The 12,176-nt window shown below is 41.9% G+C and overlaps 1 protein-coding gene and 1 long non-coding RNA gene across 7 annotated transcripts in view; one reads left to right on the top strand and one right to left on the bottom strand.

The window, feature by feature from the left end:
• LOC144684576 (uncharacterized) overlaps positions 1 to 12,176 on the bottom strand; it is a 39,641-nt gene that overhangs the window by 4,427 nt on the left and 23,038 nt on the right. The gene's annotated exons all lie outside the window — the stretch shown is intronic.
• Positions 1 to 12,176, top strand: part of LOC144684575 (uncharacterized) — a 40,952-nt gene that overhangs the window by 17,556 nt on the left and 11,220 nt on the right. For 5 of the 6 annotated variants that reach the window (XR_013577529.1, XM_078548529.1, XM_078548530.1 and 2 more), the window contains exon 2: positions 3,084 to 3,157. Coding sequence is in view for 2 of the 6 variants with exons in the window: in XM_078548528.1 (XP_078404654.1) it covers positions 3,084 to 3,157 (74 nt within the window). In the remaining 4 variants the exon portion in view is untranslated. Of the gene's footprint in view, positions 1 to 3,083; positions 3,158 to 8,292; positions 8,309 to 12,176 lie in introns of those variants that run through there. The other variant, XM_078548532.1, reaches the window with a different exon arrangement.

Here is a 12,176-nt window from a genome sequence, read left to right as displayed (position 1 = left end):
CAACTTGACTTGGAAGTATATCACCGTTCCTTCACTGTCGCTGGATCAAAACCCTGGAACTCCCTCCCTAACAGCACTGTGGTGTACCTACATGACAGGGACTGCAGTGGTTCAAGAAGGCAGCTCACCACCACCTTCTCAAGGGCAATTAGGGATGGGCAATAAATGCTAGCCTAGCCAGCAATGCCCACATCCCATGAATGAATAAAAAATAGGAAAGGGTGATCTCTGAAGATATAGTGGGATGGGGTTATGATCGTGGGATGGGGTTATGATCTTGAGCTGGGGTGATGAGTTGCATCTGCAATCATTGAAGGGAAGCAATATCATGGACCTCTGCAACAGTAGGCAGTGTGTCGGTTCTGGAAATTGTACCTGGAGGTGAGGCAGGAATGCAATGGTGAGGAGGAATCCATTGCAGTGAACAAAAAGAAGTCTTTGGTTTTGCAGTCATTTTTGTTTCAGTGAGTAATGGACCTGTCTAAGGTCAATGATTGAGATTTGTCATGTTCTTTTTTTTTAACCTATTTTTCATGGAAAAAAGGCTTAGACCTGAGTTATTCCTGAATGTGATTTTAAGTTAAAGCTTGCTTCATAGGGGTTAAATTTACTGGTGAATTCTGAAACCAGTATCCCAGAGACGATGAAAGATAGTTTAACATAATTGTGACCATTCACATACATTGTTATTTATTTAATTCTGTTTACTCAAACTTAGCAGGAGCCATTTCCAAGTGGAAGAGGGTAGACAGTTAACTAAAATCTTGCATGGCTTCAAAAAAAACATAGCAAACTGCACTAATATAGCACCTTTAATGTAGTAAAATATTCAAAAGAGGTAGTTTAAGAAGTGTTTTAAAGAAGCAGAAGAAGTGGGAGAGGTTTAGGGAGGGAATTCCTGAGCTTACGGTCTAGACAGCTGAAGGCATAGCTGCCAGTATTGAGGTGATGGAAGTGGGGAATGACAAGACCAGCACTGGAGGAAAACAAACTTCTCAGACTTTTCTTTATTTGTTCTTAGGATGCATGCATTGCTGACAAGGCCAGTAATTATTGCCCATCCCTAATTGCCCTTAAGGAGGTGGTAATGAGCTGCCTTCATGAACTGCAGCAGTCAGTGTGGTACAGATACAACCACAGTTATGACGGGAAGGAGTTTGACCCAACAATAGTGAAGAAACTGCAATATATTTCCAAGTCAGGATGGTGTGTAACTTGGAGGAGAACTTGCAAGTGACGGTTCCCATGCTTCTGCTGCCCTTATATTTCTAGGTGGTAGAAGTTGAAGGAGTCTTGGCGAGTTGCCATTGGCTGTAAAGCACTTTGGGAGGTTCTAAAGGGTGCTATACAAATGCAAGTCTTTTTATTTTCATCAGAAGATTGTGGGGCTGGAGGAGGTTGCTGTTAATTGTATATCAGTTGTAGTTAACTATGCAGGTGGAGGGTATCGATCAGGTTGTTACTTGAGCACAAAGAGGAGATGCTTACTGAAGCTTGCATGAGGGTTGAATTAGGAGGTATACATTTAGATTTATTCAGAGTGAAACATTACAAGCTGAGTAAAGATTGGCTCTGGTTTCATGCTTCACCTAGCTGTCAGGAGTTTAACAATTAGCGAGATAGGGAGAGGCAAGACCATGGAGGGATTTAAAATGCGAGTATTTTAAAATCGAGACTTTGCCAGAATGGGATCCAATGTAGGTCAGCAAACACAGGAGTGATGAATGAATGGGACTTGTTACTAGTTGGGATACAGGCATCGGAGCTTTGGATGAGCTTAAGCTTATGGAGTGTGGAAGCTGGGAAGTCTGCCAGGAGAGAATGGTCAAGTCTGGAGATAACAAAATCATGTATGAGATTTTCAGTAGCTGATGAATTTCAAACATTTTGACGTTTGGCTGGATTGCCTTGGCAGCTATGGAAACATTTCAGAACTTTGTCTCTAGGGAAAATTTGTGTTTAGTCACCTTCTTCTACTGAGTGGCAAATTGTAATGACCTGTGAAAGGAACAAGGTTGATAGGCTAAAGGATATTTCTTGTTTCATATCTTAACATTAATAAATGGCTAGGAAGAACTGTATATCTTGTAAATACGTGACTACAGTTTGGAAATCCTAAACACACTATGTTCTATTATATCAGATCTGAAAAATTACTACCAAACAAAAACTATGAAATGAATTGAGCTATATTCTTTGTCGGTGCTTGTTTTGCTTCTAGATTTGATACATGCTGATTCAAATTATTAATATTGATACCTCCATGTAAAAACCTAACTTTTAGTTCTGTGTAAATTCTCTCTTCCCCATCCCCATCCCAAGCAAAAAATGTCACTTCTCAGTTTACGGGACTGGGTGTCAGTTTTTTCAGGGTGTAAGGGTAGCGTAACACACGGTGTGTTAGTATGAATTGTAATCATCAATCATACTTGGGTTTAAATTCAGTTTAAATGATGGATGAAAGTGTCTTTCTGGCAGTTGTAAGGGCCTCTACATGAAATGAGCTTGGCAATCTGTATCAGGATCCCAGTGATTGAGAGTCCATAGCAGCAGACTACTATAAATTAGCTGCAATTGTCACAAAATTATCATTTTCACTCCAAGGCTTTATTATGGAAGTAGTACAATGAAAGATCCTCTCCTGAGTTTGGGAGGTAAAGCACATTAATGGACGATATTAGGAGGAGCTGCACTTGGCCTGTGCTCTGCTAAGCCTAGGAACACTTATTGATGACACTGATGCTAAAAGGAACTTGTGTTCAACTCCTCCACACTGACATCCTTTGCATTGCAGAGCACAAAATCTAAATATGGGTGCAGAAATATTTCAACATGATTCACAGAAAGTACTGTTGGTGAGCAGCAAGTATCATGTGGATTTATGTGTAACAGGCCGCTATTAGGAAAAGCTACAGTTCTAATGTAATTTTGTTCTGTAGTAATGGCTATTTAGCAAATGACATAAGGATTCAGACTCCACAGTGCCTGAGAGTCTTTGAGGTAAGAAATGTAGAAATGAGAACATCTGATTCTGGAAGCAGCTTGAGCATTAACATTTGTCATCTGTGCATTTATATCCGCAGTTTCTATCCACCTGTGAAAGTGATGATGAAACATGTGAAATTCCTTTTGACAATGCAGCTACTATCTATAGCAGGTAGGTCAGTTTGGAGTTCCATTAGTTTTACAGTTATGTATGGAAATACTTTTAATTGTGCAATAAAATTTTCTCTGCAACTCCTTAACATAAACACATGGGAAGAAATCTTCAAAAGTGACAAAACATTCATTATTATAGTGATAAAATTGCATAACTTCAAGTTTAAATTCCTTTTGGGCATAGTCAACATGGATTTATGAATGGGAAATCATGTTTGACGAACCTGTTGGAGTTTAGAATTGATAAATGAGAGTCAGCAGACATAGTATACTTGGATTTTCAGAAGGCTTTTGATCAAGTCCCTCACAGGTTGATTAGCAAAATTATGAAATGAGATAGGAGGTAATATACTAGCATGGATTAAGGATTGGTTAACAGGCAGAGAACAGAGTAGGAATAAACAGGTCATTCTCATGTTGGCAGGCTGTGCTTGGTGGATACTGCATGGATTAGTACTTGGGCCCCAGCTGTTCACAATATATATCAATGATTTCAATGTGGGGACCAAATGTAATATTTCCAAGTTCGCGGATGACACAAAGCTAAGTGGGAATGTGTGTTGTGAGGAAGATGCAAAGTGGCTTCAAGGGGGATTTGGACAGACTTGGTGAGTGGGCAAGATGGGATATAATGTGGAAAAATGTGAGGTTATCCACTTTGGTGGGAGGAACAGATGTGCAGAGTATTTCTTAAATGGTGAGAGATTAGAAAGTGTAGATGTACAATGGGACCTAGGCGTCCTCGTCAATAAGTCACTGAAAGCTAACATGCAGGTGCAGCAAGCAATTAGGAAAGCTAATGGTATTTTTTTTTACGCATTCATGGGATGTAGGCATCGGTGGTTGGGCTGTCATTTATTGCTTGTCCCTAATTGCCCTTGAGAAGATGGTGGTGAGCTGCCTTCTTGAACCGCTGCAGTCCATGTGGTGTAGCTGCACCCACTGCTGTTAGAGAGGGGGTTCAAGAATTTTGACCCAGTGACAGTGAAGGAATGGTGAGATATTTCCAAATCAGGGTGGTGAGTGGCTTGGAGGGGAGCTTCCAGATGGTGGTGTTCCCATGTGTCTGCTGCCCTTATCCTTCTACATGGTAATGGTCTTGGGTTTCAAAGGTGCTGTCTGAGGAGGCTTGGTGAGATCTTGCAGATGGTACACACTGCTGCCACTGTGCGTCGGTGGTGGAGTGAGTGAATGTTTATGGAATGGGTGCCAATCAAGCAGGCTGCTTTGCCCTGGATGGTGTCAAGCTTCTTGAGTGCTGTTGGAACAGCAAGTGGGGAGTATTCCATCACACTCCTGATTTGTGCCTTGTAGATGTTGGACAGGCTTTGGGGAGTCAGGAGGTGAGTTACTTCCTGCAGCATTCTTAGCTTCTGACCTGTTCTTGTAGCCACAGTATTTATGTGGCTAGTCCATTTCAGTTTCTGGTCAATGGCAACCCCCAGGATGTTGATAGTGGGGGATTCAGTGATGGTAATGCTATTGAACATCAAGGGGCGATGGTTGGATTCTCTCTTGTTGGAGGTGGTCATTGCCTGTCACTTGTGTGGTGCGAATGTTACTTGTTACTTGTCAGCCCAAGCTTGGATATTGTCCGGGTCTTGCTGCATTTTGACATGAACTGTTTCAACATCTGAGGAGTCACAAATGGTGCTGAACATTGTGCAATCATCACGAACATTCCCACTTCTGACCTTACGGTGGAAGGAAGGTCATTGATGAAGCAGCTGAAGATGATTGGGCCTCGGACACTACCCTGAGGAACTTCTGCAGTGATGTCCTGGAACTGAGATGATTTGACCAACAACCACAACCATCTTCTTTTGTGCTAGGTATGATTCTGACCTGCAGAGAGTTTTCCCTCTAATTCTCTTTGACTCCAGTTTTGATGCCACACTCAGTCAAATGCTGCCTTGATGTCAAGGGCAGTCATTCTCACCTCGGGAGTTCAGCTCTTTTGTTCATGTTTGAACCAAGGCTGTAATGAGGTCAGGAGCTTGGTGGCCCTGATGAAACCCAAACTGAGCATCAGTGAGCAGGTTATTGTTAAGCAAGTGCTGCTTGATAGCACTGCTGATTACTCCTTCCATCACTTTACTGATGAATGAGAGTAGACTGATGGGGTGGTAATTGGCCTGGTTTGATTAGTCCTGCTTTTTGTGTGCAGGACACATCTGGGCAATTTTCCACATTGCTGGATAGATGCCAGTATTGTAGCTGTACTGGGACAGTTTGGCTAGGGGTGCAGCAAGTTCTGGAGCACAAGTCTTCAGCATTATTGCTGGAATATTGTCTGGGCCCATAGCCTTTGCAATATCCCTGCATTCGGCCCTTTCTTGATATCACGTGGAGTGAATCGAATTGGCCGATGATTGGCATCTGTGATGCTAGGGACCTCTGGAGGGGGACAAGATGGATCATCCATTGGGCACTTCTGGCTGAAGATTGTAGCAAATGCTTCAGCCTTATCTTTTGCTCTGATGTGCTGGGCTCGGCGATCATTGAGAATCGGGATATTTATGGAGACACATCCAGTTAGTTGTTTAATTATCCACCACCATTCACAACTGGATGTGGCAGGACTGCAGAGATTAGATCTGATCCGTTGGTTGTGGAATCACTTAGCTCTGTCTATCACTTGCTGCTGATGCTTTTTGGCACACAAGTAGTCCCGTGTTGTAGCTTCACCAGGCTGACACCTCATTTTTTAGGTATGCTTGGTGCTGCTCCTAGCATGCCCTCTGATGGTGACTCCTACTGATACTGTCATGGACAGATGCATCTGCGGCAGGCAGGTTGGTGACAATGAGCAAATATGTTTTTCCTTGAGGTCAAGCACGTTTTCCTCTCTAGTTGGCTCCCTCACCACCTCCACAGACCCAGTCTAACAGCTATGTCCTTTAGGATTCAGCCAGCTCGGTCTGTGGTGATGCTATCAAGCCACGCTTGGTGATGGACATTGAAGTCCCCTTTCCACCCTCAGTGCTTCTTCCAAGTGGTGTTCAACATGGAGGAATACTGATTCATCATCTGTGGGGGGTGGAGGGTGTGGCGCGCAGTACATGGCAATCAGCAGGAGGCTTCCTTGCCCGTGTTTGACCTAATGCCATGAGACTTCATGGGGTCCAGAGTCGATGTTGAGGACTTCCAGGGCAACTTCCTCCCAACTCTATACCACTGTGTCATCACCTCTGCAGGGATGGTGATAGTGGTGTCTGGGACATTACCTGTAAGGTATGATTCCATGAATTGCTCGGCTAGTTTGTGAGACAGCTCTCCCAATTTTTGCACTAACTAATCCCCAGATGTTGGTAAGGAGGACTTTGCAGGGTCGACAGGTGCCCAGGTTGATGCCAGGTGGTCCATCCAATTCCGTTCCTTATTGACTTTTTAGTAGTTTGATGCAACTGTGTGGCTTGCTAGGCCATTTCAGAGAGCACTTAAGAGTCAACCACATTACTGTGGATCTGGAGTCCCATGTAGGTTAGACCTGGTAAGGACGGCAGATTCCCTTCCCTAAAGGACATTAGTGAACCAGATGGGTTTATACAAAAATTCACCATCTGCCGTGGTGGGATTCGTACCCCTTACATTAAGAAGGATATTATTGCCATAGAGAGTGCAACAAAGGGTCACCAGACTTGTTCCTGGAACGGCAGGACTGTCCTATGAAGAGAGATTGGGGAAGCTGGGCCTGTATTCACTTTGAGTTTCGAAGAATGAGAGGTGATCTCATTGAAGCTGACAAAATACTTAAATGGATAGACAGGGTAGATGCAGGTAAGATGTTTCCCCTGTTTTGGGCATCCAGAACTAGGGAACACAATTCAAAATAAGAGGGAAGCCACTTAGGACCGAGATGAGGAGGGTTGGGGAAACTCAGTCATTAAGTGTGTTTAAAGCAGAGATTGACAGATTTCTAAATGCAATGACATAAGGGGATATGGGGATAGTGTGGGGGGAAAAGGCATTGAAGTGGATGGTCAACCATTTTGAATGGTGGGTTAAATAGTGGAGCAGGCTTGATGGGCTGAATGGCCTACTCCCGTGTTCCTAGTTTTATATGTAATTTGACAGGCCCTATAATATTTGGGAAAGGTTACATAATCATTTATGCATTAATTTATGTTGTCAGCTTCCAAGCCACTACTCTGAACAGTAGGTAGATGCTGAGAGTGCATCAGAGACAATGCGGTAAGCAGATCTCATGGAATATGAAAGAAATTACTAAAATTCTTCTACCTCTCCAGAGTGGAATAGCCCATTTGGAAACAAAGTTATCTTTTAAGTATACATTTTTGGTGAATTTTGTCCATCAATTAGTGCTGGGCAGTGGGAATTTTTAAATTTTTGAGCCCTAATTTCAGCATCATCTATGTCAAGTATAGATGGAACAGGTTACGTGTAATACAGGAATAAACATGGAAATAGGTCATTTGGATTAACCAGTCCGTGTTACTGTTTATTCCACAGTGCAAGCTAGCAGTTTTAATCACGTTTACCCACCCTGTTCCATATCCTTCACCATCTTTTCCTTTATCCACTTACTGAATCTAATTTTGAATGTGTTCAATGGTTTCTGCCTTGATCACTAAACCCAGAAGTGAATTAGACAGCTTTGGAACTCTGTGTAAACATTATTCTAACTGAAGTACTAACCCCTATTTTTGAAGAACAACTAGTGTGATCTTCCATTAACCACAATGGTCTTCAAAGTAATTAAAATTGTTGGTTGCGGACATACAGGCTGTAGGAAACAGCACAAACTAATATCATGTAGATATTTTGGAACTGATGGAGAACATTTATTTTGGGAATTAGATGTAGATTAACTCTTGAAACATAGGTTTAAAAGGACAAAATATTAATCTTATGTGAATCTAACCTTGGAAATTCATCTTTAATACAAAGGTAAAGCAAAGGTTAAACTAATCTTTATTTTACCCTAACAAAATGCCATCGATATTTCATAACAAAGGGCATGAAATCATGGGGGATGGGGGATAAGTTTCTGTTGGTAATTTTGATTTACTGTCATAAGTTAATGAGTTGACTGCCCCTGTCTCACTCTGGACATGGGCTTTTATTTTAATTAGTATTCTGGTAGCAGTTATTGAAGTTTCCCAAGACACATATAAGAAAGTATGATGTAAGTACTGTATATAACTCCATCATCCTTTCGGAAAATATCTGGAAAATTTGGGAGGTAATGGTCAATCTGATTTCACCCAATTCAGTTAAAGAAATTTATCATGCTGAAGCAAGAAGTACACCACTCCATTTCTCTCAATCACACCTGTTACCCAACATATCAACTATATACCATGATGCATGTTCTTTAATTAATTAACAGATTTTCAAACCCTTGAGAAAATATATCTGACAGTTAATTAAAGACAGTAGATTAAGTAGTATATGCAAGTAATACATGTTACATTTTGGAAAGTTGTGGAGTGAGTAATGGTAATGTTTTCATCAATTAATGTTATATGATGAGCTGCAGATGTCTCAGATTTACTTACAACCCACGTTTAAATAGACACTGCAATTGAGAATAGAGATTTGGGATAAATTACTGGGATTTATTTTTCTAATATAATCTAGATTTGAAATTTCCATGTTTATGTCCAATTACAAACTAACCCCCTTCCTATACCCTTCGGAACATGATTTCAACACGAGAACCTGTACCAATGTAATTCAATGACTATGTAACTTATTCTTATGGGTTCAACAGACTAGACTAAATTTATCTTCAGTACTAATTATTAGGCATTAACCAGCAAGCCCAATTATTGAAAATAGTAATTCTGTCTCTCTATCCACATACTCTCAATTTCATTTGAAGGATAAAAACAATTCCACCTTTTGAAAATGTGTAAAGTTCTACCGGTTACATATCTAGAGAACCTTCCCTGGATTACAGGAGTATTTGTAAAGTTATTGGGCACATCTTCCGGTCTGCGAGCGGGGGTGGGGCCCGCTCGCCAATGTGTCAAATGACAGGGGAATATATTGGGCGTGCGTTCTGACGTCACCCCGCGTCATTTAGATTCTCAGTTCAGCCTATTAAGGCCATTAAAAAACTAAGATGATTAATGGACCTGCCCGTCCAACCTTAAGGTTGGCGGGCAGGCCGGGAGCCCAGGCTGGCTTTGGAAAAAACATTAAACCTCATCCACGGGTGAGATGAGGTTTCAAGAGGGTATTTAAATTTTAATGAAATGTTTCAATAAAAGTTATGGACATGTCCCAACTCATGTGACAGTGTCACATGAGGGGACATGTCAGAGAAATTTTTTTATCACCTTCATTTAAAGTTTTCAATCAGAGCCGATCTCCCTGAGGCAACACTTTGCTGAGGTAATCCCAGCACAGCACTTCCTGGCAGACAGCATGCTGGGTGGGTCTTAATTGGCCACGTAAAATGGCGATGCTCCCCCGACTGGGGGCGCCGATCGGAAGGCCGCTCGCCTGCGCCAGCTCCCGCACTCCCCCCATTCTAGGTAATAACATCTTCCACAGAACATAGTGCCCTACTGTGCTTTTTAAACTAATGTAAAATAAATAAACTTAGGAAAAAAACGGTGACTGACAATTAGATATAGGAGAACCAAATCCCCATTGTCTTGGGATAAGAACCTGGGCTCAGCTGGTGTGAGGGAAGAAGTGAAGTGAAGTGCAGTACAGGCTAGGATATGTCAGGAGAACAACAAAGAACACTTAGAAAGGTACAGAATTCAAATGTTTGGGGTCTTGATAATGCTGCGATAGTGCAAAGCACTATATGTTTCAGTGACGTTTTTTTTCTTAATTTCTGGGATTATTGTTAACATTTCTCATGTATTTCTAATTTAACTAATCACATCTCCCTCTAGATGAACAATTGAATCAGATGTAAGTGTCAACTTGAACTACAAAGTGAACTTTTAATTTTACTAGATTGTTAAAGGCATTTTGTGCTTTTAACATGTAACTGATGTTTGAATAATTTAATTGTGAAAGTGTTAAGAGACAGCATTTATTTATTTAGCAAATTAGCACCAAAGTTACAATGTTTCAATCCCCTGGCTTTGTCTAGCCTTATGCTAAAAGATAAACAGCAAAAGTACATAGAAGATATTTAAATATATACAGGAACTTCCAGAAACATTTCAGTAGAAGACCCTGTAAACCACTACCACTGCCATTTCTGTTTGGTATTCATATTGGTGCCTCATTAATCCTGTCCTATTCTTTACAGTAGATGGATGCTGGACCCCACCAGAGACAGAAGGCAGTTGAAGAGCTTGATTACATCATAAATACATGTCCCATAATGTATTTTGTGGCACTCTTTGTCTCCTGTAGAGAAATGTCACACTTCTCTCTTACTCCTTTCCCTACCCTCCCACACATTAATTCATTGAAAAGTAGAATCCTTTAGTTGCATCTTAACAGGCAAGTCCTCTACAGTTATGCTCTGTAATATAGATATTGCAGTGGCACTCTTTCTATAATTTCTCTAACCTTTGATCTACACCACAACCAGGAAGTCTTTGCATTTTATATGCTTTCAACTCATTTTTCCTTGATCTATAATTCTTGAAGAGAAACCTAAATATTAAAGTCTCAGATAAAGTATAGATACCAAAAAAATCCTCTCAACATAACCGGCTAAGTGTGCCATCTGTTTGTTGTATCAGTTTTCTACATTTTTTCATTCTTTCACAGGATGTGGGTGTCACTGGTTAGGCCAACATTTGTGCCCATCCCTAATTGCCCTTGAGAAGGTGGTGCTGAGCCACTTTCTTGAACCACTAAAGTCCCTGTGGTATAGGTACACCCACAGTGCCATTAGGAAGGGAGTTCCAGGATTTTGACCTAGTGACAGTAAAGCAATGGCGATATAGTTCCAAGTCAAGATGGTCTGTGGCTTGGAGGGGAACTTGCAGGTGGTGGTGTTCCCATGGATCTGTAGCCTTTGACCTTACAGATGGTAGAGGTCGCAGATTTGGAGGGTGCTGTTGAAGGAACCTTGATGAATTGCTGCAGTGCATCTTGTATATGGTACTCACTGCTACCACTGCATCGGTAGTGGAGGGAGTGAGGGTTCAAGGTTGCGGATGGGGATGCCAATCAAGTTGGCTGCTTTGTCCTGGATTGTCTTGTGTTGGAGCTTTTGAGTGTTGTTGGAGCTGCGCTCATCCAGGCAAGTGGAGAGTTTTCCTTCACACTCCTGACTTGTGCCTTAGATGATCAGCTGGATTTGGAGAGTCAGTGAATTCCCAGCCTCTGACCTGCTCTTGTTGCCACAGTGTTTATGTGGTTCTTCCAGTTCAGTTTCTGGTCAATGGTAGCCACCAGGATGTTCATAGTGGGGGATTCAGAGATAATAATGCCATTGAATGTCAGTGGGAGATGGGTAGATTCACGCTCTTGCTGGAAATGGTCATTGCCTGGCACTTGTGTGGTGTGAATGTTACTTGCCACTTATCAACCCAGGCCTGAACATTGTCTAGGTCTTGCTGCATGTGAACATGGACATGTCTCAGTATGTGAGGAGTCGCAAATGGTACTGAACATTGTGCAACCATCAGCAAACATCCCCACTTCTGACCTTATGATGGTGGGAATGTCATGGATAAAGCAGTTGGAGATGGTTGGGCCTAGGACAGTAACCTGAGGAACTCCTGCAGTGATATCCTGGGGCTATGATTAACCTCTAGCAATGACAGCCGTCTTCCTTGTGCTGAGTATGACTCCAACCAGTGGAGAGTTTTCCCCCTTATCCCCATTGATGTCAATTTTGCTAGGGCTCCTTGATGCCACACTCAGTCAAATGTTGCCGTGATGTTAAGGGCAATCACTCTCACCTCACCTCTTGAGCTCAGCTCTTTTGTGCATGTTTGCACCAAGGCTGTAATGAGCTCATGAGCTGAGTGGTCCTGGCGGAACCCAAACTTAGCATGAGCAAGCAGGTTATTACAGTGTAATGTTGCATCCACTGTCAATGACACCTTCCGTCACTTTTCTGA

The sequence above is a fragment of the Cetorhinus maximus genome, chromosome 9 (genome assembly GCF_964194155.1).
Source record: "Cetorhinus maximus chromosome 9, sCetMax3.hap1.1, whole genome shotgun sequence".
Lineage (NCBI taxonomy): Eukaryota > Metazoa > Chordata > Chondrichthyes > Lamniformes > Cetorhinidae > Cetorhinus > Cetorhinus maximus.
This window is presented reverse-complemented; position numbering and strand designations above follow the sequence as displayed.